Below are 22,487 nucleotides of genomic sequence, written 5' to 3' on the forward strand. Positions count from 1 at the left end.
GCTTTTGCTGTTGGTGATTCTCTGATCCACCTCTACGCAGACGACACCATTCTGTATACATCTGGCCCTTCAACTGCTCTTAAACACTAGTAAAACCAAATGCATGCTTTTCAACCGTTCGCTGCCCATACCCTCCCGCCCGACTAGCATCACTACTCTGTACGGTTCTGACTTAGAATATGTGGACAACTACAAATACCTAGGTGTCTGGTTAGACTGTAAACTCTCCTTCCAGACTCACATTAAGAATCTCCAATCCAAAATGAAATCTAGAATCGGCTTCCTATTTTGCAACAAAGCCTCCTTCACTCATGCCGCCAAACATACCCTTGTAAAACTGACTATCCTACCGATCCTTGACTTTGGCGATGTCTTTTCCAAAATAGCCTCCAACACTCTACTCAGCAAATTGGATGTAGTCTATCACAGTGCCATCCGTTTTATCACCAAAGCCCCATATACTACCCACCACTGCGACCTGTATGATCTTGTTGGATGGCCCTCACCACATATCCGTCGCCAAACCCACTGGCTCCAGGTCATCTATAAGTGTTTGCTAGGTAAAGCCCCTCCTTATCTCAGCTCACTGGTCACCATAGCAACACCCACCCGCAGCACGCGCTCCAGCAGGTATATCTCACTGGTCATCCACAAAGCCAACACTTCCTTTAGCCGCCTTTCCTTCCAGTTCTCTGCTGCCAATGACTGGAGCAAATTGCAAAAATCTCTGAAGCTGGAGTCTTATATCTCCCTCTCTAACTTTAAGCATCAGCTGTCAGAGCAGCTTACCAATCACTGTACCTGTACACAGCCAATCTGTAAATAGCACCCCGACTACCTCATCCCCATATTATTACTTAACCTCTTGCTCTTATGCACCCCAGTATCTCTACTTGCACATCATCATCTGCATATCTATCACTCCAGTATTAATGCTAAATTGTAATTATTTTCGCCTCTAGAGTCTATGTATTGCCCACCTCCCTACTCTTCTACATTTCCAAACACTGTACATACATTTTTATATTTTTCTTTTCTTTTGTGTTATTGGCTGTACGTTTGTTTATGTGTAACTCTGTGTTGTTGTCTGTATGTTTGTTTACTCCATGTGTAACTCTGTGTTGTTGTCTGTTCACACTGCTTTGCTTTATCTTGGCCAGGTTGTAAATGAGAACTTGTTCTCAACTGGCCTATCTGGTTAAATAAAGGTGTTCTCAACGGGCCTACCTGGTTAAATAAAGGTGTTCTCAACTGGCCTACCTGGTTAAATAAAGGTGTTCTCAACTGGCCTACCTGGTTAAATAAAGGTGTTCTCAACTGGCCTACCTGGTTAAGGGTTAAAGGTGAAATAAATCAATAAATAAATAGTAGGAGCTGATCATTTGGCTTGGTTCCATGTTATTTGTCCATGTTTCCTACTCCTTGGTAGCAGTCCAGTAGTCACTCTCTCAACTTCTCTCTGTCACTACTTGACTTTCTTCATATTCCTGTCGAAGAGAGGCTGTCCATTAAGACTTCATCTAAAAGTGGGTTTGGATTCATTTAGCCTGGGACGTGTTTGTCCAGTGACATGTGTGTGTGTGTGTGTGTGTGTGTTTGTGTGTTTGTGTGTGTGTGTGTGTGTGTGTGTGTGGGGGGGGGGGGGGGGGGGGTATCACTGGTTTGCATTAGGAATGTGGAGATGGTGTGAGGAACGCATCTGAAACATCTGCCATGCGTTTGTTTTAGTTTAACTGCTGCTACTGTATCAGGCTGTGGTCACCAGGGCAGCAGGTAGCGACCACTTCACCCTGTGTGTTGCTCAACCTAATTTAGACCAGATGAGGTGGAAATGGGCCCAATCTTGACTCATTGCATCTCCTCAAACAGCTCAGAATCTCCTCTCCTCTCTGAAATGGTGTCATTTGGTTGAAGAGAAACCACCAGAACTGTGTCTATATTTCTGCTTACAGGTTTAAATGTATTACAACTTTGACAGGACCACTGTTCTGACCTTGCTGAGTTGTTCCTCATTTTTAGGATTGTGTTTAAAGATATGGAGGTATGTGTCATTCTGTCCTGGTCGGGTCTACAATATATCAAAACCATCTTTGGAATCCTGTCAGGCGTGAGCTACAGTCCCTCCCACTGGTAAACATTTCTTTGAGGGAACTCAAGCTGATTGGTGGATGTCTTCTGTTAGTGACAGTGGCCACCAACATCAACCACTACAGGCATATAAATAGATCTAGTACATGGAGTATGAACTATGCTGAACCATAGTCTCTCTCTCCCCCTCCAGCCTCGTCTTACGAAACCACTCTCTCTCTCTCTCTCTCTCTCTCTCTCTCTCTCCCTCCCCTTCTCTCTCTCCCTCTCTCCCCCTCTCCCTCTCTCTCTCTCTCTCTCTCTCTCTGTTCTCCTCTAGCCTGAGTCTTACTAAACCATCCCCTCTCTCCCTCCTCTCTCTGTCCTCCTCCAGCCTCAGAGCCCAACCTGAAGGTGAAGTCTAGACTGAAGCAGAAGGTAGCAGAGAGGAGGAGTAGTCCACTGCTGAAGAGGAAAGACAGCAACGTCATGACCCCCTACAAGAAGAGGGCCCTAGAAATGATGGGTATGATTGTTGACACATATTGTAGCAGTTCTGCTGTGGAATAACTCTGTATTGACAGAGAGAGCTGTGATGGTGCAGCCAAAGGACGCATTATGGTGTTAGGAGCTTGTTTCCCTGTCACTCCTTTATGTCTATTTATGTCCTCTCTATAGCCAATAACATTATCTCTGTCCCATTCACAAACTCTACAGCCACTAATATTATCTCTGTCCTCTCTATAGCCAATAACAATCTATATCTCTGTCCCCTTCACAAACTCTACAGCCACTAACATTATCTTTGTCCTCTCTATAGCCAATAACATTATCTCTGTCCCCTTCACAAACTCTACAGCCACTAACATTATCTCTGTCCTCTCTATAGCCAATAACAATCTATATCTCTGTCCCCTTCACAAACTCTACAGCCACTAACATTATCTCTGTCCTCTCTATAGCCAATAACATTATCTCTGTCCCCTTCACAAACTCTACAGCCACTAACATTATCTCTGTCCTCTCTATAGCCAATAACAATCTATATCTCTGTCCCCTTAACAAACTCTACAGCCACTAACATTATCTCTGTCCTCTCTATAGCCAATAACATTATCTCTGTCCCCTTCACAAACTCTACAGCCACTAACATTATCTCTGTCCTCTCTATAGCCAATAACAATCTATATCTCTGTCCCCTTCACAAACTCTACAGCCAATAACATTATCTCTGTCCTCTCTATAGCCAATAACAATCTATATCTCTGTCCCCTTCACAGACTCTACAGCCACTAACATTATCTCTGTCCTCTCTATAGCCAATAACAATCTATATCTATGTCCCCTTTACAAACTCTACAGCCACTAATATGATCTCTGTACTCTTCACAGACGCTACAGTCATTAACATTATCTCTGTCCTCTTCACAGACTCTACAGCCACTAACATTATCTCTGTCCCCTTCACAGACTCTACAGTCACTAACATTATCTCTGTCCTCTTCACAGACGCTACAGTCACTAACATTATCTCTGTCCTCTCCACAGACTCTACAGCCACTAACATTATCTCTGTCCTCTTCACAGACTCTACAGTCACTAACATTATCTCTGTCCTCTTCACAGACTCTACAGTCACTAACATTATCTCTGTCCTTTTCACAGACTCTACAGTCACTAACATTATCTCTGTCCTCTTCACAGACTCTACAGCCACTAACATTATCTCTGTCCCCTTCACAGACGCTACAGTCACTAACATTAACTCTGTCCTCTTCACAGACTCTACAGCCACTAACATTATCTCTGTCCTCTTCACAGACTCTACAGCCCCTAACATTATCTCTGTCCTTTTCACAGACTCTACAGTCACTAACAGTGCCCCAGGCTCAGGACCCAGCTCTCCCATCGGAGCCTCCAGCGCCCTGGGGGCCGAGAACGGGCCCTCCTCTCTCCCCACCACCACAAAAACCGAGGTACGAACCCAGACCATCAATCAATCCATTTTATTTTATAAAGCCTTTTTTACATCAGCAGTTGTCACAAAGTGCTTCACAGTGACCCGGCTTAAACCCCAAGGAGCAACCAAAGCAAAAGCTAAAGAACAGTAGCCAGACCGCTCGTATTTATCCTCTACACACTACGGTGACTTTTAATTGATTCAAGTGGATTCAAGATAAATAATCTGAATCATGAAAATCTAACTTCTTAAGTCATGTCTCACACGGGGTGTCTGTCTGCCTGCCTGCCTGCCTGTGTATGTGTGTGTCTGTGTGTGTGTCTGTGTGTGTGTGTGTGCAGCTATGAAAACAGCCAGTTGTCCCTGCCGTCTGTCTCTAAGCAGTCTGTTACAGTCCAGTAGAAATGACTCCCCGCACTGAGGGTAAAGAGACACAGCTCTCCCATAATGTCGACATACGTAATACACACCTGCTTTACTTATTTCTTTCTACTTACTATTTATTTTCCTTTTTCTTCTTATGTCTTATTTTTCATAAAGGGTGAAATGCAAAGCGTTTGCATATCCATGGCATGAACTCTTATGGTGAGGCAATATTGGCAGCAACATTTTTGTTGCAATTCAATCTCTATAAATTCTCAGGGCAGAAAGCATCTTGGATCCCTGTGTGTTTCCCTATGGTTTTGTGGTTAAAAATGCCTCATCCAGTATCTCGATTCACAATTTTCATACCTCTTGATTTTTTCCCTTGCTCAACACGTATCGTGCAAGCTATTTATTTAGCTACTCTACGCTACAATAGAATCCACATATTCAACAACAACAAAAATATTCCAAAAGCAGTCTAAAAGAATCCAAGCTAAGCGTTCTGTTGGCGTGTCATAGTATATCTGTCACTGAGCTGTCTGACCACAGCCCTGTGAGTTGTTCCCTTCCTTCTGAGGCCTTCCCCAATAGATTCATGACTCAGTAACTAGCCGGGGGCAGGGGCTCTCCTAGGACCCCAGCCTCACAAAACACTGCGTTCTAGCGGGTGGCAGATATGATACATCTCTGAACCATCTTTAACAGAGCAGCTGTGTTTTCTTTAACCAGCGATGTTTACTCTTTCAGGGACCTCAGTGACATTGAGAGGGGAGTAACAGGCCTGCCATTGGGGTGGAGGGGGGTAGGAGGGGGGGAACCGTGGAGCTTAATTGATATCCCAGGCGCTGGTAGCCAAAGACACCCACCCACATGCTAACAACATAAACACACAGGATTGCTATTGTATCAGCCCAAAGCTAAGACTCGTTCTCTCATGAAACGTACTGTGGCGGGACTGTTAGTGGGGGCTAACTGGCGGGGGCTAACCGAAGGCCTCATGCCTGTTGCAAAAGCAAGTCGTGTTTGTGCACCGTTACATTAGGTATCCTTTTTCAGAGGGAACGGGTCCCTGGGGTGGAATACAGGCCGGATATCCCTGTTCAGGTCACTGAATACTAGAGGGGGTTGGAAGGATAAACACGGCCCTTCCAGAACCACATGCTGCTAGGCTGCTCTGCTGGCCCTGCTGGGTACAGGAAGCATGCCCCAGCTACACTGATGTTCTCTGGTAGAGAGAGTAGCCTGAGGAGGGTGAGGCCTGGGGCTGGAGGATGGGAAGACCAGGGACGGGGTACAGAGATCTTTTGAAGAGAAGGGTAGATTTCTGGTGGATGGGGGCGGGGGGGTGATGCTAAACGATACCTGATCATGTTGTCTTCACAATATCCTACAATTTGATGACACACTTTTAAGTGGCACTCATTTTGATCATCCGTCAGTAATAGCGCATATCTTTCTGCTATACTGCAGGGAGCCGGAACGTTGTCCGTCTTAGTGCATTAATGTTTATTACAGTGCTCTTGTTGCTCTTTTAAATGTTCCATAGTCCGATTTTCTAAATCTCTCTATCTATCTCTCTCTATCTCTCCCTCGCTCTCTTTCCTGTCATTTCAGCGCTGGCCATCACAGCCTAGGTTATTTCGTCCAGAGGGCTCCATGTCCAACCTTCTGAGCTTATACACGTCTCCCTCCTTACCCAACATCACCCTGGGCCTCTCCGCCACCTCCTCCCAGATCAGCGTGAGTACCACCAGCCACCATTACCTGATCCTGGTCAGCCAGCACAACCAGCCACCATGCCCGGATCCTGGTTAGCCAGTACAACCAGCCACCATGACTCATCCTGGTTAGCTAGTACAACCAGCCATCATGCCCTGATCCTGGTTAGCCAGGACAACCAGCCACCATGATTCATCCTGGTTAGCTAGTACAACCAGCCACCATGCCCTGATCCTGGTTAGCCAGTACAACCAGCCACCATGACTCATCCTGGTTAGCCAGTACAACCAGCCACCATGACCTGATCCTGGTTAGCCAGTACAACCAGCCACCATGACTCATCCTGGTTAGCTAGTACAACCAGCCACCATGACTCATCCTGGTTAGCCAGTACAACCAGCCACCATGACTCATCCTGGTTAGCCAGTACAACCAGCCACCATGCCCTGATCCTGGTTAGCCAGGACAACCAGACACCATGCCCTGATCCTGGTTAACCAGGACAACCAACCACCATGACTCATCCTGGTTAGCTAGTACAACCAGCCACCATGCCCTGATCCTGGTTAGCCAGTACAACCAGCCACCATGACTCATCCTGGTTAGCCAGTACAACCAGCCACCATGACCTGATGATCCTGGTTAGCCAGTACAACCAGCCACCATGACTCATCCTGGTTAGCCAGTACAACCAGCCACCATGACCTGATCCTGGTTAGCCAGTACAACCAGCCACCATGACTCATCCTGGTTAGCTAGTACAACCAGCCACCATGACTCATCCTGGTTAGCCAGTACAACCAGCCACCATGACTCATCCTGGTTAGCCAGTACAACCAGCCACCATGCCCTGATCCTGGTTAGCCAGCACAACCAGACACCATGCCCTGATCCTGGCTAGCTAGTACAACCAGCCACCATGACCTCATCCCGGTTAGCTAGTACAACCAGCCACCATGACCTCATCCCGGTTAGCTAGTACAACCAGCCACCATGACTCATCCTGGTTAGCTAGTACAACCAGCCACCATGACTTGATCCTGGTTAGCCAGTACAACCAGCCACCATGACTCATCCTGGTTAGCCAGTACAACCAGCCACCATGACCTGATCCTGGTTAGCCAGTACAACCAGCCACCATGACTCATCCTGGTTAGCTAGTACAACCAGCCACCATGACTCATCCTGGTTAGCCAGTACAACCAGCCACCATGACTCATCCTGGTTAGCCAGTACAACCAGCCACCATGCCCTGATCCTGGTTAGCCAGCACAACCAGACACCATGCCCTGATCCTGGCTAGCTAGTACAACCAGCCACCATGACCTCATCCCGGTTAGCTAGTACAACCAGCCACCATGACTCATCCTGGTTAGCTAGTACAACCAGCCACCATGACCTGATCCTGGTTAGCCAGTACAACCAGCCACCATGACTCATCCTGGTTAGCCAGTACAACCAGCCACCATGCCCTGATCCTGGCTAGCTAGTACAACCAGCCACCATGACCTCATCCCGGTTAGCTAGTACAACCAGCCACCATGACTCATCCTGGTTAGCTAGTACAACCAGCCACCATGACCTGATCCTGGTTAGCCAGTACAACCAGCCACCATGACTCATCCTGGTTAGCCAGTACAACCAGCCACCATGACCGGATTCTGGTTAGCTAGTACAACCAGCCACCCTTGACCTGATCCTGGCTAGCTAGTACAACCAGCCACCATGACTCATCCTGGTTAGCTAGTACAACCAGCCACCATGACCTGATCCTGGCTAGCTAGTACAACCAGCCACCCTTGACCTGATCCTGGTTAGCTAGCTGGCTAGCTTTTACACCTTCTCACAAACACAGGCCATTGGAGAGAGGATTTCTAATTTGTTACGTAGATAGCTATCAACTAGTCTTTCATTTGTAGAACAACATTCTGTAACGCTTTTAATTGAACCACGTTTGTAATACATAGCCAGGTGGTTCAAAAAAGGTTTTAGCCAACAATACTCTTAGATAACAAAGTCAGGTTTTCACTAAAAACAAAGGGAAGTGTAGTTTGAGAGATGTTCTCTGCCTTGTCTGGCTGTTGAAAGACTTCAGCATCAGTGGCTGTCAGGATTATACATACGGCAGCAGGGCAACGACCTTTAACCCCAGATTATTTTATTCCACTTAAATGTTAGATGTTGTTAAGAGTCTGTTGTCAGGCCTCCTCTTATCTCTCTCTATATGACCTCATTAATCACAGCTTTTTAAAACGTCCCAGCGGCCCCTTGCCCGGTCAAGTACAGCTAGCTCCAGTCCAGATAAGGGCCAAATGATACATCACTTTTAGCTCCCTGACACATTCCTTACATTGAGACCTGTCTGGTACATCAGCTGGATAGAAAGAGTGTAACCATTTGAAGAGGTGATTGTCAAAAACAAAATTATATCAAGTGTTTCTGGCAAATAATGCAGAAAAAAACTGACTGCACAAAATGACAACCCTTCTCAGTTTTTTTGGAATGAAAACTTAATAGAATATATAGAAGCACCATTATATTGTGAGAACTTTAGTCCTCAGCTGTATTTCTAAGCTCCTGCTCTGTGTGTCTCTGTGTTCTCTCAGGCTGCCATCGGGCTGAAGGAGAAGACTGGGGAGGTCAGGCATGGTCTACCAGGGCAGCTCCTGGGGCCTGTGCCCATGCCCACGGTGACCTCCATGGAGACCAAGGTGTCCCCCAGCCATCAGGCCCTGCTCCAACACCTCCTTCAGAAGGAGCAGATAAGACGGCAGAAGATCCTCTCCTCCTCTGGTGAGTCCTTATCCTTACACTGAGACAGACTTAAACCGAGATGTAGGGCCCGTTTCCCAGACATTGATTAAGCTTAGTCCTGGACTAAAAAGCATACTCAATGGAAAATCACAGTGGAACTTTTCAGTCCAAGACTACAATCTGACCAGGTTACTGGGCAATAGAATTACACCACTTTGAATGGGAGAGATATTGAATTATTAAATATTGCTTATAATTAGTTGAAGAAGTGGTCATGAAGATCATGAATTAAATGAGTTGGAATTAGTGTAGATTTAGAACGTTGAATCTTAGTGCCGCCGTCTTGCCCCTCCAGGTCAAGGCTCCATGCCCACCCACCCCCACTCCCCTCTGGCCATGAAGGACAGGCCCTCCTCCAACAGCAGACCCAAGCTACCCAAGCACCGGCCCCTGAACCGGACCCAGTCAGCCCCTCTGCCCCAGAGCACCCTGGCTCAGCTGGTCATCCAGCAGCAACACCAGCACTTCCTGGAGAAGCAGAAACAATACCAGCAGCAGATCCACATCAATAAGGTAAGAAACAGTACCAGCAGCAGAGTAGGAGTGTGTATCTAGGATCAGGTCCCCCTGTCCATTCATTTTGATGTAGAAAACTAAACTGATCCACATCAATAAGGTAAGAAACAGTACCAGCAGCAGAGTAGGAGTGTGTATCTAGGATCAGGTCCCCCTGTCCATTCATTTTGATGTAGAAAACTAAACTGATCCACATCAATAAGGTAAGAAACAGTACCAGCAGCAGAGTAGGAGTGTGTATCTAGGATCAGGTCCCCCTGTCCATTCATTTTGATGTAGAAAACTAAACTGATCCACATCAATCAGCTAACTGACCTTTACTGTACTTTTGCTGTACACTAACATCCCCGGAGAGTAACTGGACCCCATATCGCCTGTAAATAATACATGCAACCTATACATTAAAATCACCAAGTGTGTGCCCAGTGGGGATTTTAATTTCAGCAGTTTATACACACAAATTCTGAGGCTATATTTAGTCTTATCAAACTTTCTGTGGTAGCTGCTTTGTGTTTACAGAGCCCTTCCACCCGGCTCAGCCTCCCTGTGCTATTTCTGCTAAGTAAACATGTTGAGCCTGACTTCAAATAGGGGAAGAAATGCTTCCCATAGCACTAATTCTGTTATCATAGCTTAAGGCATCAGTGGCATTCGCATGCAAACCCTGTGAAATTCAATTCAGCCAAATTCAAATGGCCCCAGAATACACGGTTTTGTTCCTCTGTGGCAATATTTGTGTTTCTGTGAGCAGGCTGTGGTGACCGTGCCATCGGCAGAGTGCAATTATTCAGCCACGGGAAGTGAGTGGTTGAGGTGGCGGACATACAGAGACACAGCCAGAGAGACACAGTGAAAGGCAGCATTGTGTTGCTCTCACACTGATCTGTCCCAATGCACAAGCCCTCAAACAGCCATGGGAATCTGAGAGCAACAAGACGCGCAATCTCACTTAAAACTAACAAGGAAGGGCCTCAAAAGTCCCCTAACTACACAGTTTAAGTCTCCCCAGTCAAACTTCCCAATGATGCCATAAGCTGTTTAAAACACTTCCTTAGTTCTGATTCTAGTCCCTCTTAATCAATATACAAAACAAATAATGCAGTGACTCAAAATAGGTTGTGCTATGCACAAGCATTCCTTGAGCTTGAAGGTGCATTTGATTGACCGGAGGAAGGGGCATTGGATGTTTATCTAAACAAATAACCCTAGCTACCCTATCACCCCTGATGTGAGCACTCAGGTCAATAACAGTAGATACTTTAGACCAAAGCACCTCTCTCACTAAGAGGAGGTTATAAATGTCTACTAATCAGAGATGAGCTCTGTGTTTATTTAGAAGGATCTTAGCCATTGGCCCAATTCATTTACAGCAGTAGCAGTAACAGTAGTAGTAGTAGCAGTAGAGGTAGCAGCAGCAGGGGTAGAAGTAGCAGTAGCAATAGGAGTTGTACTGTAGTAGCAAAGGGTAGCAGTAGCAGTAGTGGTAACAGTAGCTGTAGCAGTAGCAGCAGCAGTTGTAGCGGTAGTGGTAGCGGTAACAGTAGCAGCAGCAATAGTAGCGGTAGTGGTAACAGTAGCAGCAACAATAGTAGCGGTAGTAGTGGTAGCAGTAGCAACAGCAGTAGTAGCATTAGCGGTAGTGGTAACAGTAGCAGTAGTAGCGGTAGTGGTAGTGGTAGCAGTAGCAACAGCAGACCCGTGGCACTCACATCCGTAGCCATGAAGTGCTTTGAAAGGCTGGTAACATCATTATCCCAGAAACCCTAGACCTACCCTAATTTGCATACTGCCCCAAAAGATCCACAGATGATGCAATCTCTATTGCACTTCACACTGCCCTTTCCCACCTGGACAAAAGGAACACCTATGTGAGAATGCTATTCATTGACTCCAGCTCAGCGTTCAACACCATAGTATCCTCAAAGCTCATCACTAAGCTAAGGATCCTGGGACTAAACACCACCCTCTGCAACTGGGTCCTGGACTTCCTGACGGGCTGCCCCCAGGTGGTGAGGGTAGGTAGCAACACATCTGCCACACTGATCCTCAACACTGGAGCTCCCCAGGGGTGCGTGCTCAGTCCCCTGCTGTACTCCCTGTTCACCCACGACTGCATGGCCAGGCACCGAGCACGTCCCCATTCTCATCGACGGGGCTGTAGTGGAGCAGGTTAAAAGCTTCAATTTCCTTGGTGTCCACATCAACAACAAACTAGAATGGTCCAAACACACCAAGACAGTCGTAAAGAGGGCACGACAAAGCCTATTCCCCCTCAGGAAACTAAAAAGATTTGGCATTGATCCTGAGATCCTCAAACGGTTCTACAGCTGCAACATCGAGAGTATCCTGACCGGTTGCATCACTGCCTGGTACGGCAATTGCACGGCCTCCGACCGCAAGGCACTTCAGAGGGAAGTGTTTACGGCCCAGGACATTACTGGGGAAAAGCTGCCTGCCATCCAGGACCTCTACACCAGGCGGTGTCAGAGGAAGGCCCTGAAAATTGTCAAAGACCCCAGCCACCCCAGTCATATACTGTTCTCTCTACTACCGCATGGCAAGCGGTACCGGAGTGCCAAGTCTAGGACAAAAAGGCTTCTCAACAGTTTTTACCCACAAGCCATAAGACTCCTGAACAGGTAACCAAATGGTTACCCAGACTATTTGCATTGTGTGCCCCCCCCACCCCTCTTTTACGCTGCTGCTACTCTCTGTTTATCTTATATGCATAGTCACTTTAACTATACATTCATGTACATACTACCTCAATTGGCCCAACCAACCAGTGCTCCTGCACATTGGCTAACTGGGCTATCTGCATTGTGTCCCACCACCCGCCAACCCCTCTTTTACGCTACTGCTACTCTCTGATCATCATATATGCATAGTCACTTTAACCATACCCACATATACATGCTACCTCAACAAGCCTGACTAACAGGTGTCTGTATATAGCCTTGCTACTCTTATCTTATCGTTTTATTTCTTTACTTACCTACACACACACACATAGTTAAAAAAAAAAATATCTCTGCACTATTGGTCAGAGCCTGTAAGTGAGCATTTCACTGTAATGTCTACACCTGTTGTATTCGGCGCACGTGACAAATAAACTTTGATTTGATTTAATTTATTAGCAGTAGCGTTAGCGGTAGTGGTAACAGTAGTAGTGGTAGTGGTAACAGTAGCAGTAGTAGCGATAGTAGTAGAGGTAGTGGTAAGAGTTTATTTTATTTATTTAACCTTTATTTAACCAGGAAGGGCTCATTGAGAATAAAATCTATTTTTCAAGAGCGCCCTGGCCAAGATAGGCAGCACCAAGTCATTACTGGAACAGTTAGCAGGATAAAGTCCAGCAAACGAAGAGAGTACCCACCACATTTCTGAACAGTTTAAAATAAATCTCAAAGTGCCATGGTAAAGAGTGTCAATTGATCTCAAACATAGTAGTGGTAGTGGCAACAGTGGTAGTGATAGTGGTAACATTAGCAGTAGTAGCGGTAGTGGTAGTTGTAACAGAGGCAGTAGTAGCGGTAGTGGTAGTGGTAGCAGTAGCAACAGCAGTAGTAGCAGTAGAGGTAGTGGTAGCAGTGGTAGTGGTAACAGTAGTAGCAGTAGTGGTAGTGGTAGCAGTGGTAGTGGTAACAGTAGCAGTAGTAGTGGTAGTGGTAGTGGTAACAGTAGCAGTAGTAGTGGTAACAGTAGCAGTAGTAGCGGTAGTGGTAGTATTGGTAGTGGTAGTGGTAACAGTAGCAGTAGTAGTGGTAGTTGTAGCAGTAGTAGTTGTAGTGGTAACAGTAGCAGTAGTAGCGGTAGTGGTAGCAGTAGCAACAGCAGTAGTAGAAGTAGCGTTAGCGGTAGTGGTAGCAGTAGTAGCAGTAGTGGTAACAGTAACAGTAGTAGCGGTAGTGGTAGCAGTAGCAACAGCAGTAGTAGCAGTAGCATTAGCGGTAATGGTAACAGTAGCAGCTGCAATAGTAGCGGTAGTGGTACTGGTAACAGTAGCAGCAGCAATAGTAGCGGTAGTAGTGGTAGCAGTAGTAGCGGTAATGGTAGTGGTAACAGTAGCAGTAATAGCGGTAGTGGTAGCAGTAGCAGCAGCAGTAGTAGCAGTAGCGTTAGCGGTAGTGGTAACAGTAGCAGTAGTAGCGGTAGTGGTAGCGCTAGTGGTAACAGTAGCAGTAGTAGTGGTAGCAGTAGTAGCAGCAGTAGCGGTAACAGTAGCAGTAGTAGCGGTAGTGGTAGCGGTAGTGGTAACAGTAGCAGTAGTTGTAACAGTAGCAGTAGTAGTGGTAGTGGTAACAGTAGCAACTGCAGTAGTAGCAGTAGCGGTAGTGGTAACAGTAGCAGTAGTAGTGGTAGCAGTAGTAGCGGTAGTGGTAACAGTAGCAGTAGTAGCATTAGCGGTAGTGGTAACAGCAGCAGTAGTAGCGGTAGTGGTAACAGTAGCAGTAGTAGTGGTAGTGGTAGCGGTAGTGGTAACAGTAGCAGTAGTTGTAACAGTAGCAGTAGTAGTGGTAGTGGTAACAGTAGCAACAGCAGTAGTAGCAGTAGCGGTAGTGGTAACAGTAGCAGTAGTAGCGGTAGTGGTAACAGTAGCAGTAGTAGTGGTAGTGGTAGTGGTAACAGTAGCAGTAGTAGCGGTAGTGGTAACAGTAGCAGTAGTAGTGGTAGCAGTAGTAGCGGTAATGGTAACAGTAGCAGTAGTAGCATTAGCGGTAGTGGTAACAGCAACAGTAGTAGCGGTAGTGGTAACAGTAGCAGCAGCAGCAGTAGTAGCAGTATTGGTAGTGGTAGCAGTAGCAACAGCAGTAGTAGCAGAAGCGGTAGCGGTAGTGGTAACAGTAGCAGCAGCAGCAGTAGCAGTAGTGTTAACATTAGTGGTAGTGTTAACAGTAGCAGCAATAGCGTTAGCATTAGCAGTAGTGATAACAGCAGCAGTAGCGTTAGCATTAGCGGTAGTGGTAACAGCAGCAGCAGCAGCAGCAGCAGTAGTAGCAGTATTGGAACCAGTAGCAGCACCAGTAATGGTAGGAATAACAGTAGCACTATGGCGCAGGATTGTTTTGCAAGGTTGGTATTTTGTAAGGTTTTTACACCAACAATAGGGGCCACTAATCACTAATGGACATTTACAAGAGCTTAGAGAGGATTTTAGAGGGAGGTATAAAAAGCGTTGACTAATACCAAGATAAAGAGGCTAATTCTCTGCTGGAGAGATATTTATACCAGGCCTACGTTCTTACGCCAAAGTGTTTGTGCTATCTTACCAGCTGTCAATGGTTAAGGTGTTTAAGTGATTGCTCCACTTTCTGTTGTCTAACAAATAAAGTTTGACTAGATGTTGAGACATGAAACCCATAGCAGTGCCTCATAGTACTGTCTGGGGCATGCTCTTAAGGAGACAGCACCAGTGACTGCATTCTCTGTGTAGCCTTATTTATGCGGAAATGTAGTGTTCATTTGGATGAATTTGACTTGTGCTGCTTTGCACAGAACACCCTACTCTCTACTGGCTAGGTCAAACTCATAATAAAACGTAAAGATGAATTGTGAAATAATAATGAATCTGTCTGTTGAGCATTATAACTAAATTACCTCTGATGCTGTACCTCTCTGCAGCTGCTGTCCAAGTCCATCGAGCAACTCCGTCAGCCCAGCTCCCTGGTCAACCCACACCTGCAGGAGTCAGAGGAGGAGGAGGAGGACAACACCCGGAGGATGGCGGATGAGAGGATGGACATGCAGGAGGACAGGATGCCCCCTGGTGGCGTGATCCAGAAACACACCCTTCGCTCCAGCAACAGCAGTGGCAGCAACAGCTCTCTCGGGGAACTGTCCTCCATCGTAGAGGCCCACCACCGCCTGGGGGTCATAAAGGTCAAAGAGGAGCCAATCGACAGCGAGGACGAGTCCCTGTCCAGTCAGAGCCTAGAGGCGGAGCAGAGGGCCTCACTCCACCAGGTCAAAGGTCAGCTGGTGATAAGAGCTATGATCTGAGAGGGGGCAGAAGATGAAGGAGATCACACACTGCGACATTCAGAGACGCATACGTACACACACACACACACACACACACACACACACACACACACACTGCAGCCAACACACACACAGAGCCGACTAGGACTCCCCAGGCAGTCCTCTCCCTGCCCTGAGATGTGACGCTGTCTCAGTGAAGTGCAGCCGCACCCCAAACCCCCACCAGACTGACTCTCTGTTTGTGAACTTTGTGAAGTGATCTGTAATGTAAAGTATGTTTCACCGTGCTGTATATAACATGAAGAGAAGATTTACTAGAAGAGTGCTCCTTCTTTTTTTACTTCTAAGGAACTGCTTTGATTGTTTTCAGGTTCTGCTCAATTGACAGAATGTAGTATGTATGTATACAGTAGATTTAGCGTAAGAGAATATTCTAGAAGGGATGGAAAGTTTAACCGTTGTACAATTTATGAATGCCATTTTATGTTCCCATAGTGTAACATTTATGCCATCAATTCACTTCAACTTTGACTTGCTGACTGTTGTTGTTTTATTCAAATGTCATATTCTCCGCCGTTCTCCAAAAAGCTGTGATGTTCTGTGTTCAGTGGTCTCTGAAAATGACATGAAAATAAGGAAGCATGCTCATGTCTGTATGAGAGAGAATGTATTGTTCAACCTTAACACAACACAGCCCACCCTTACGACTGAGTACAGCCAGCCTACACTGGGAATGAGACTGTTTATTGATGTACAGTACTGCAGAGTGGAGGAGCAAACGCTAAATCAGTGGATGGATGGATGGATGGATGGATGGAGGGATGGTGGATGGATGGATGGATAGATGATGGATGGAGGGAGGGAGGGGGGATATATGGATGGAGGGAGGGAGGGAGGGATGATGAATGGAGGGAGGGATGGATATATGGATGGATAGATGATGGATGGATGGATGGATGGTGCAGGCAGTCAGCTCCATCAGACCATAGGACCAGGTCTGCTTCTCAAATGGGCATCCCTTAGGCCTCAGGTTAAAAGTTATGTGCTATATAGGGAATATAGCAAGAACAAAACAACAAAATCATCCTGTGTTGAGATGCCGTGTCATCCTAATCTTCCTCGTTCTCCTCTTCCTCGACCTCCTCTTCCTTCTCTTCCTCCTCCTCCTCCCCTCTGGGTCCAATTCAAAGCTCAGCCAGGTTCCTACCCAACTTTCAGCAGAGGATTCACTAACAGAGAGAATGAGTGAGAAAGAGGGGAAGAGAAAGAGCAAGAGAGAAGGGGGGGAGAGAGAGAGTGAGAGAGAGAAATAGAAGAAGAGAAATAGCGAGAGAGGGAGAGAGAGAGAGAAAGAGAGAGCGAGAGAGAGAGGGAGAGGGAGAGAAAGAGAGTGAGAACGAGAGAGGAGAGGGAGAGAGAGAGAGAAAGGAGAGGAGAGAGTAGAGGGCGGGCAGGAAATGCCTTCTAGAAGCCAGGAGTCGGAATGATTCATGTGTGCAGGAATGTTAGGGGAGAGGAGGACCCAGGGTTGTAGGAGTCCAAGGGGCCAGGCTTGAGAATTGATTTACTGTCAAGGCGAATTACAAAGCGAGTGGGGATATGGTTAAGGGAGACCCTTTTTTAAAGGGAATCGCTTCCTTCGTACTCCCCAGTGACATGCTTACCTCCACACGCAGGTTTGATGTTACTTCAATAAAATAAAAAACAAGATGGGACCTCTCTCCTTCTCCCCATCCCCCACCGCTGACTCCCTCTTCAAATTGCCCCATGCAACATGTCGACTCTGGTCTTAAAGTGGTCAATCAATGTATGTAAAGCTGTAACTTTTTTTTCCTGTTTCGTTTGTCTTGTCAATGTATAAAATATTACTATGGGGTTCTGTGTTTGGGTTCCTGTGAAAGACATAAACTATGTCTGTCTGCCTGTCTGACTCATACTGTACATTTAGCTCAGCCCATTCTAATGTTTGTAGTGTAAAAACCACTTTCAATCCGAACAATGTCAGTCTTGTTCCCTTGCTTCTTTGATTGGGCTGTACCGGGGCCCCTTCTCTACCCGTGGGGGGGCCCTGGATTCTGTTCATAGCTGTTTGCGTTTGTTCTCTTTTTTTTTCTGCCTTGTGCTACAAACCTTTCTTTTATCAAATAAAGTTCATTCCCCTACTGTGCAACTGTCTGGTCTTTGTAGAGGATGTTTCTAACATGTCATACAGCTTGAGTCTATACTTCCAACTTCTCATAGCCTTATTTTGGGACATAGATTTTCATTTTTCACATTCAAGACCCAACACAAGACTGTGTTCATGTTATTGTACATCTCAGATGTCTCCCCCTAAACTAAACCATTAGCCCACTTTCCCACACTCAGTCACATAACCCACTAAACACAGGCCAGCTCCTCATTTCTCTGGGATCTGTGTAACCCTTTAAAGGAGAGCTTAAGGGGCTTTCTAAACAGCGCTTTGATGAGCAGAGAGGCTCCTAGCGGCAGCATTACAGCAGTTAAGACTAGGTGAGGCTACGCTAGGAGTGGGTGATAGGTATGACTTGCACTGAGACTTAAACTGAGCTTAAGCAATTTCACACCCAGGCTTAGTTCTTTCTTGCACTGGTAAGACTTGATATATTTCACACTACACGCAATAATGACAATAGGAAAGATCACAGCTCAGAACCTTGAGCAGTTTTCTGCAATTTAAGGTAGCCTGTTTGGGATGGTTGTTATTTGTCTCCAGTGACATTTCTGTAGCCAAAGTAACTGCTGCAAATGTAGTAAATATTGGGCAACCATTTCTTCTTCTTTCAGTTTCAGCCTTCTTCCCTCAAAGCTTCCAGATACCTCTTCCGGAACATTCACAAAGGTGTAATGTTACCTTATATTAGGAAGTATTCAGAGTCAAATTAAAACTTGATTATTTTTTAAGTTGATGCCATCTGTCTTGGGGCCTCTTGCCCTTGTGGTTTTAAATGAGCTGTTACAAAGGCAGAACAAATAATGGAGTCCCCATCTATCTGCACCAGCCCTCCCCAAGGTGCCCACAGACCCAGTTGTAAAAGCAAACAAGCGTTTTTAAAGGGTGGCCAAGCAGGGGAGGAAGCAAGAAAACATACCTATTTCCTCTCCGCACCGAGTTATAGTGTGTAGGGGGGTCTTAAAAAGGAGAGCATAGTGTGTAGGGGGGGTCTTCATTAGGAGAGCATAGTGTGTAGGGGGGGTCTTCATTAGGAGAGCATAGTGTGTAGGGGGGGTCTTCATTAGGAGAGCATAGTGTGCAGGGGGGTCTTCATTAGGAGAGCATAGTGTGTAGGGGGGGTCTTCATTAGGAGAGCATAGTGTGCAGGGGGTCTTCATTAGGAGAGCATAGTGTGTAGGGGGGGGTCTTCATTAGGAGAGCATAGTGTGCAGGGGGGTCTTCATTAGGAGAGCATAGTGTGTAGGGGGGGTCTTCATTAGGAGAGCATAGTGTGTAGGGGGGGTCTTCATTAGGAGAGCATAGTGTGTAGGGGGGTCTTAAAAAGGAGAGCATAGTGTGTAGGGGGGGTCTTCGTAAGGAGAGCATAGTGTGTAAGGGGGTCTTAAAAAGGAGAGCATAGTGTGTAGGGGGGGTCTTCATAAGGAGAGCATAGTGTGCAGGGGGGGTCTTCATTAGGAGAGCATAGTGTGCGGGGGGGTCTTCATTAGGAGAGCATAGTGTACAGGGGGGTCTTCATAAGGAGAGCATAGTGTGTAGGGGGGTCTTCATTAGGAGAGCATAGTGTGCAGGGGGGGTCTTAAAAAGGAGAGCATAGTGTGTAGGGGGGGTCTTCATAAGGAGAGCATAGTGTGCAGGGGGGGTCTTAAAAAGGAGAGCATAGTGTGTAGGGGGGTCTTCATAAGGAGAGCATAGTGTGCAGGGGGGGTCTTCATTAGGAGAGCATAGTGTGTAGGGGGGTCTTCATTAGGAGAGCATAGTGTGCAGGGGGGGTCTTCATTAGGAGTGCATAGTGTGTGGGGGGGTCTTCATTAGGAGAGCATAGTGTGTAGGGGGGGTTTTCATTAGGAGAGCATAGTGTGCAGGGGGGGGGTCTTCATTAGGAGAGCATAGTGTGCAGGGTGGTCTTCATAAGGAGAGCATAGTGTGTAGGGGGGTCTTCATAAGGAGAGCATAGTGTGTAGGGGGGTCTTCATTAGGAGAGCATAGTGTGCAGGGGGGGTCTTAAAAAGGAGAGCATAGTGTGTAGGGGGGGTCTTAAAAAGGAGAGCATAGTGTGTAGGGGGTCTTCATAAGGAGAGCATAGTGTGCAAGGGGGGTCTTCATTAGGAGAGCATAGTGTGCAGGGGAGGTCTTCATAAGGAGAGCATAGTGTGCAGGGGGGTCTTCATAAGGAGAGCATAGTGTCCAGCGGGGGTCTTCATTAGGAGAGCATAGTGTGCTCTAAAGATTGGGATGTTGTGTGTGGGTGCGTGTGGGTGCGTGTGTGTGTGTGTGTGTGATAGATGATGATACACTTCCTGTCAATCAATCTCTCCCAAATCACCTCAAATTCTCCGAATTTGGTCCCTAGTGCTTCCCAAATGGCATTCCTATCCTATATAGTGTACTACTTTCTACAAGGCGTTTTACTATGACTTCAGCAGTCCATGGCCGGTCGAACCAAATCATGGGCCCTGGGAAGGAACATTTTGAAGTCCTGCCTTTTGACATCAGAGAGAAAATATTGTAGTTTTCCAGCAAATGTTCTGTAATTCTACACATTTTGTCATGGGTAAAGATTTTTGGTTTTTGCAGCTTTAACAATAATATCCTGCATTTTGTTATGGGGCAGAGACAAAATGTTGCAGTTTAAAAGCTTCAATTACATTGCATGTATGTATATATAAAAAAGACATAGTGAGTGGAAAAATGTAGAATTGGTGGAGTACTGTAGATACCAATATCCCTGTGAGCCTCCCAAGCCCATGCTGCCCAGAGTTAAAACATACCTTTTAGATTAATAATGTTACATTGTATTATAATACACACCATATACTTATTCCACTGATCCTTTGGCCAAAATTGGTTTCATCTTTTGTTCTTAGTACTGTTCATATAAAAATATATACTGTATGTAAATCAAAATCTATTCATTTGTAATATATTTTGAGATCCAGCTGCAGTACCCCACTTGGAGAAGCCCTGATATAGGGAACAGGGTCCATTTGGGACAGAACTCCTGTCTGTGTTGAGGCCTAAATAATGAGCTGGAGCGTTCCCATGAGGAGTTCCGCCTCCTGGGGCTCCGGCAGCAAGATATGGGACAGAACCTCTGTCTGTGCTGAGGTAGGCCTAAATGATGATCTGGAGGGTTCCCATGAGGAGTCCTGCCTCCTGGGGCTCTGGCAGCAGGGCATGGGACATCGCCTGGCTGGAAGCAGAGAAAACCAGGATAGCCTGAGGTCCAGCTGTCAGGAGGAAGGCAGAGTAGTGGACTACAACACTATTGTCAGTCTCTCTGTCTCTCTAGCCCTGTTCATACCTTGTTCTAGCATAAGGCCATAAGGCCACATTTTTAGACAGGTGTAGACGATTAAAAGACATATTGGGATATGATTGTGATCAGATCTTGAAAGTGTAAACGGATAAGATCAGGACAAGATCAGGGCGAAGGACACATGTTAACAGGGCTTCTGTCACTCTCTGTCTCTCTGTCCATCTGTCAGTCCGTCCGTCCGTCTTTCTTCTCTTATCAATAAGTTTTAATATTCCCTTACTGTAATTTCCTTTCATTTACTCATAGCAAAAGTACATTTTCTTGCTTATTTTAGGCAAGGTACTAAGAACTGTTTTAGCTAACTGTGTGAAAACATATGTTAAACATTGGCCCCTGTATTAAAACGTTTTGGAACCAAGTTCCTTGGGTCAGTTTGTTAGAAAAGATTATCAAACCGCGGCTGAGACTTCAGTTCATTTGATTAGCTTTGGTTTCATTAAAAGCGGCATCACTAGAGACGTCATTACAGACCCGGGTTCAATCCCGGCCTGATTCATAACTGGCCTTGATCGGGAGTCCCATAGGGCGGTGCACAATTGGCCCAACATCGTCCGGGTTAGGGAAGGGTTTGCCCAGGGTAGGCTGTCATTGTAAGTAAGAATTTGTTCTTAAAACTGACTTGCCCAGTTAAATAAAGGTTAACTAAAATTAATTAATTAATTTGAAAAATCAACTAGATGAGGCATGATTGCCACACAATCGTACCAGTTCGTATAACTGTCTATGTTTTTACTTGTCATGCTAACGATAGCATAAAGTTGGCTGTTCGGTGTAGACCTTATACCCTGTGTTTCTATTTCCTGACTAAAACCCTGTTTATTATTCTCCGTTGTCTGATCAAACCCTGTGCTATTTGAAAGCCACTTGCACAGCTGAAATGGAAGCAGATTAATGGTACGGCACAGCATTGAAGTTTTCCAGCTTTCTCGTGTGGATGTGAGGGGATTTTTGCGATGTTGGCATCCACTTGGAAGCTATAATACAACGGGCTGTTTTTCTTTCCATTTGCTCGTACCAATGCTGGAGGTGTGGGACACTGACATTACAGCAGAGACACCACTGGCAGCAAATAAAGTAGACACTGTGTTTGTCTGCTAGCTAGTGTCAAAAAGACCACCTGGAACTTTAAAGAAATAGTGCTCTGGTAGACTGGGGACTGACTGTGGTGGACTCATTTATGTTGGAGGCCTCTGTGTGCCCAGTTCTCCAGGGTTTGGGCTGAGGTTATTTTCACAAGACTGTCAAACCAAATGTACTCGCAGTACCGTCCAATTGTTCAAGTTTGTTCCAAGTTGGCTGAGCCTGATGGTCTGTCTACTGAGCTTTGTTTGGTCCAGTGGGGCTGGTGGGCATGACATCATTGGAGACAAACTGTAATTTAATATATGATGAGATATGTAATATGGGGTGAAGAGAATAAATCAAAAGCTTCTCTATTTTTTAATACCTATTCAAAGTACATTTAGTTATGTTTATGTACTTTGCAACTAATGCGATTTTGGAACATGATTTTCAAATCAAACAAATACATCTTTTCAACCCAAATCATTCTG

At 46.0% G+C, this 22,487-nt stretch overlaps 1 protein-coding gene across 8 annotated transcripts in view; it reads left to right on the forward strand.

Annotated features, from left to right (window-relative positions):
- Positions 1 to 17,594, forward strand: part of LOC139404975 (histone deacetylase 9-B-like) — a 60,174-nt gene extending 42,580 nt beyond the window's left edge. For all 8 annotated transcript variants that reach the window (XM_071147535.1, XM_071147530.1, XM_071147536.1 and 5 more), the window contains 6 exons: positions 2,462 to 2,593; positions 3,928 to 4,043; positions 6,008 to 6,133; positions 8,719 to 8,905; positions 9,222 to 9,439; positions 15,065 to 17,594. In XM_071147535.1, the coding sequence (XP_071003636.1) occupies positions 2,462 to 2,593; positions 3,928 to 4,043; positions 6,008 to 6,133; positions 8,719 to 8,905; positions 9,222 to 9,439; positions 15,065 to 15,442 (1,157 nt within the window). In that variant the 3' untranslated portion in view covers positions 15,443 to 17,594. The remainder of the gene's footprint in view (positions 1 to 2,461; positions 2,594 to 3,927; positions 4,044 to 6,007; positions 6,134 to 8,718; positions 8,906 to 9,221; positions 9,440 to 15,064) is intronic.
- Positions 17,595 to 22,487: the final 4,893 nt, after the last annotated feature.

This window comes from Oncorhynchus clarkii, unplaced genomic scaffold (assembly GCF_045791955.1).
Source record: "Oncorhynchus clarkii lewisi isolate Uvic-CL-2024 unplaced genomic scaffold, UVic_Ocla_1.0 unplaced_contig_7595_pilon_pilon, whole genome shotgun sequence".
NCBI classification, from domain to species: Eukaryota; Metazoa; Chordata; class Actinopteri; order Salmoniformes; family Salmonidae; genus Oncorhynchus; species Oncorhynchus clarkii.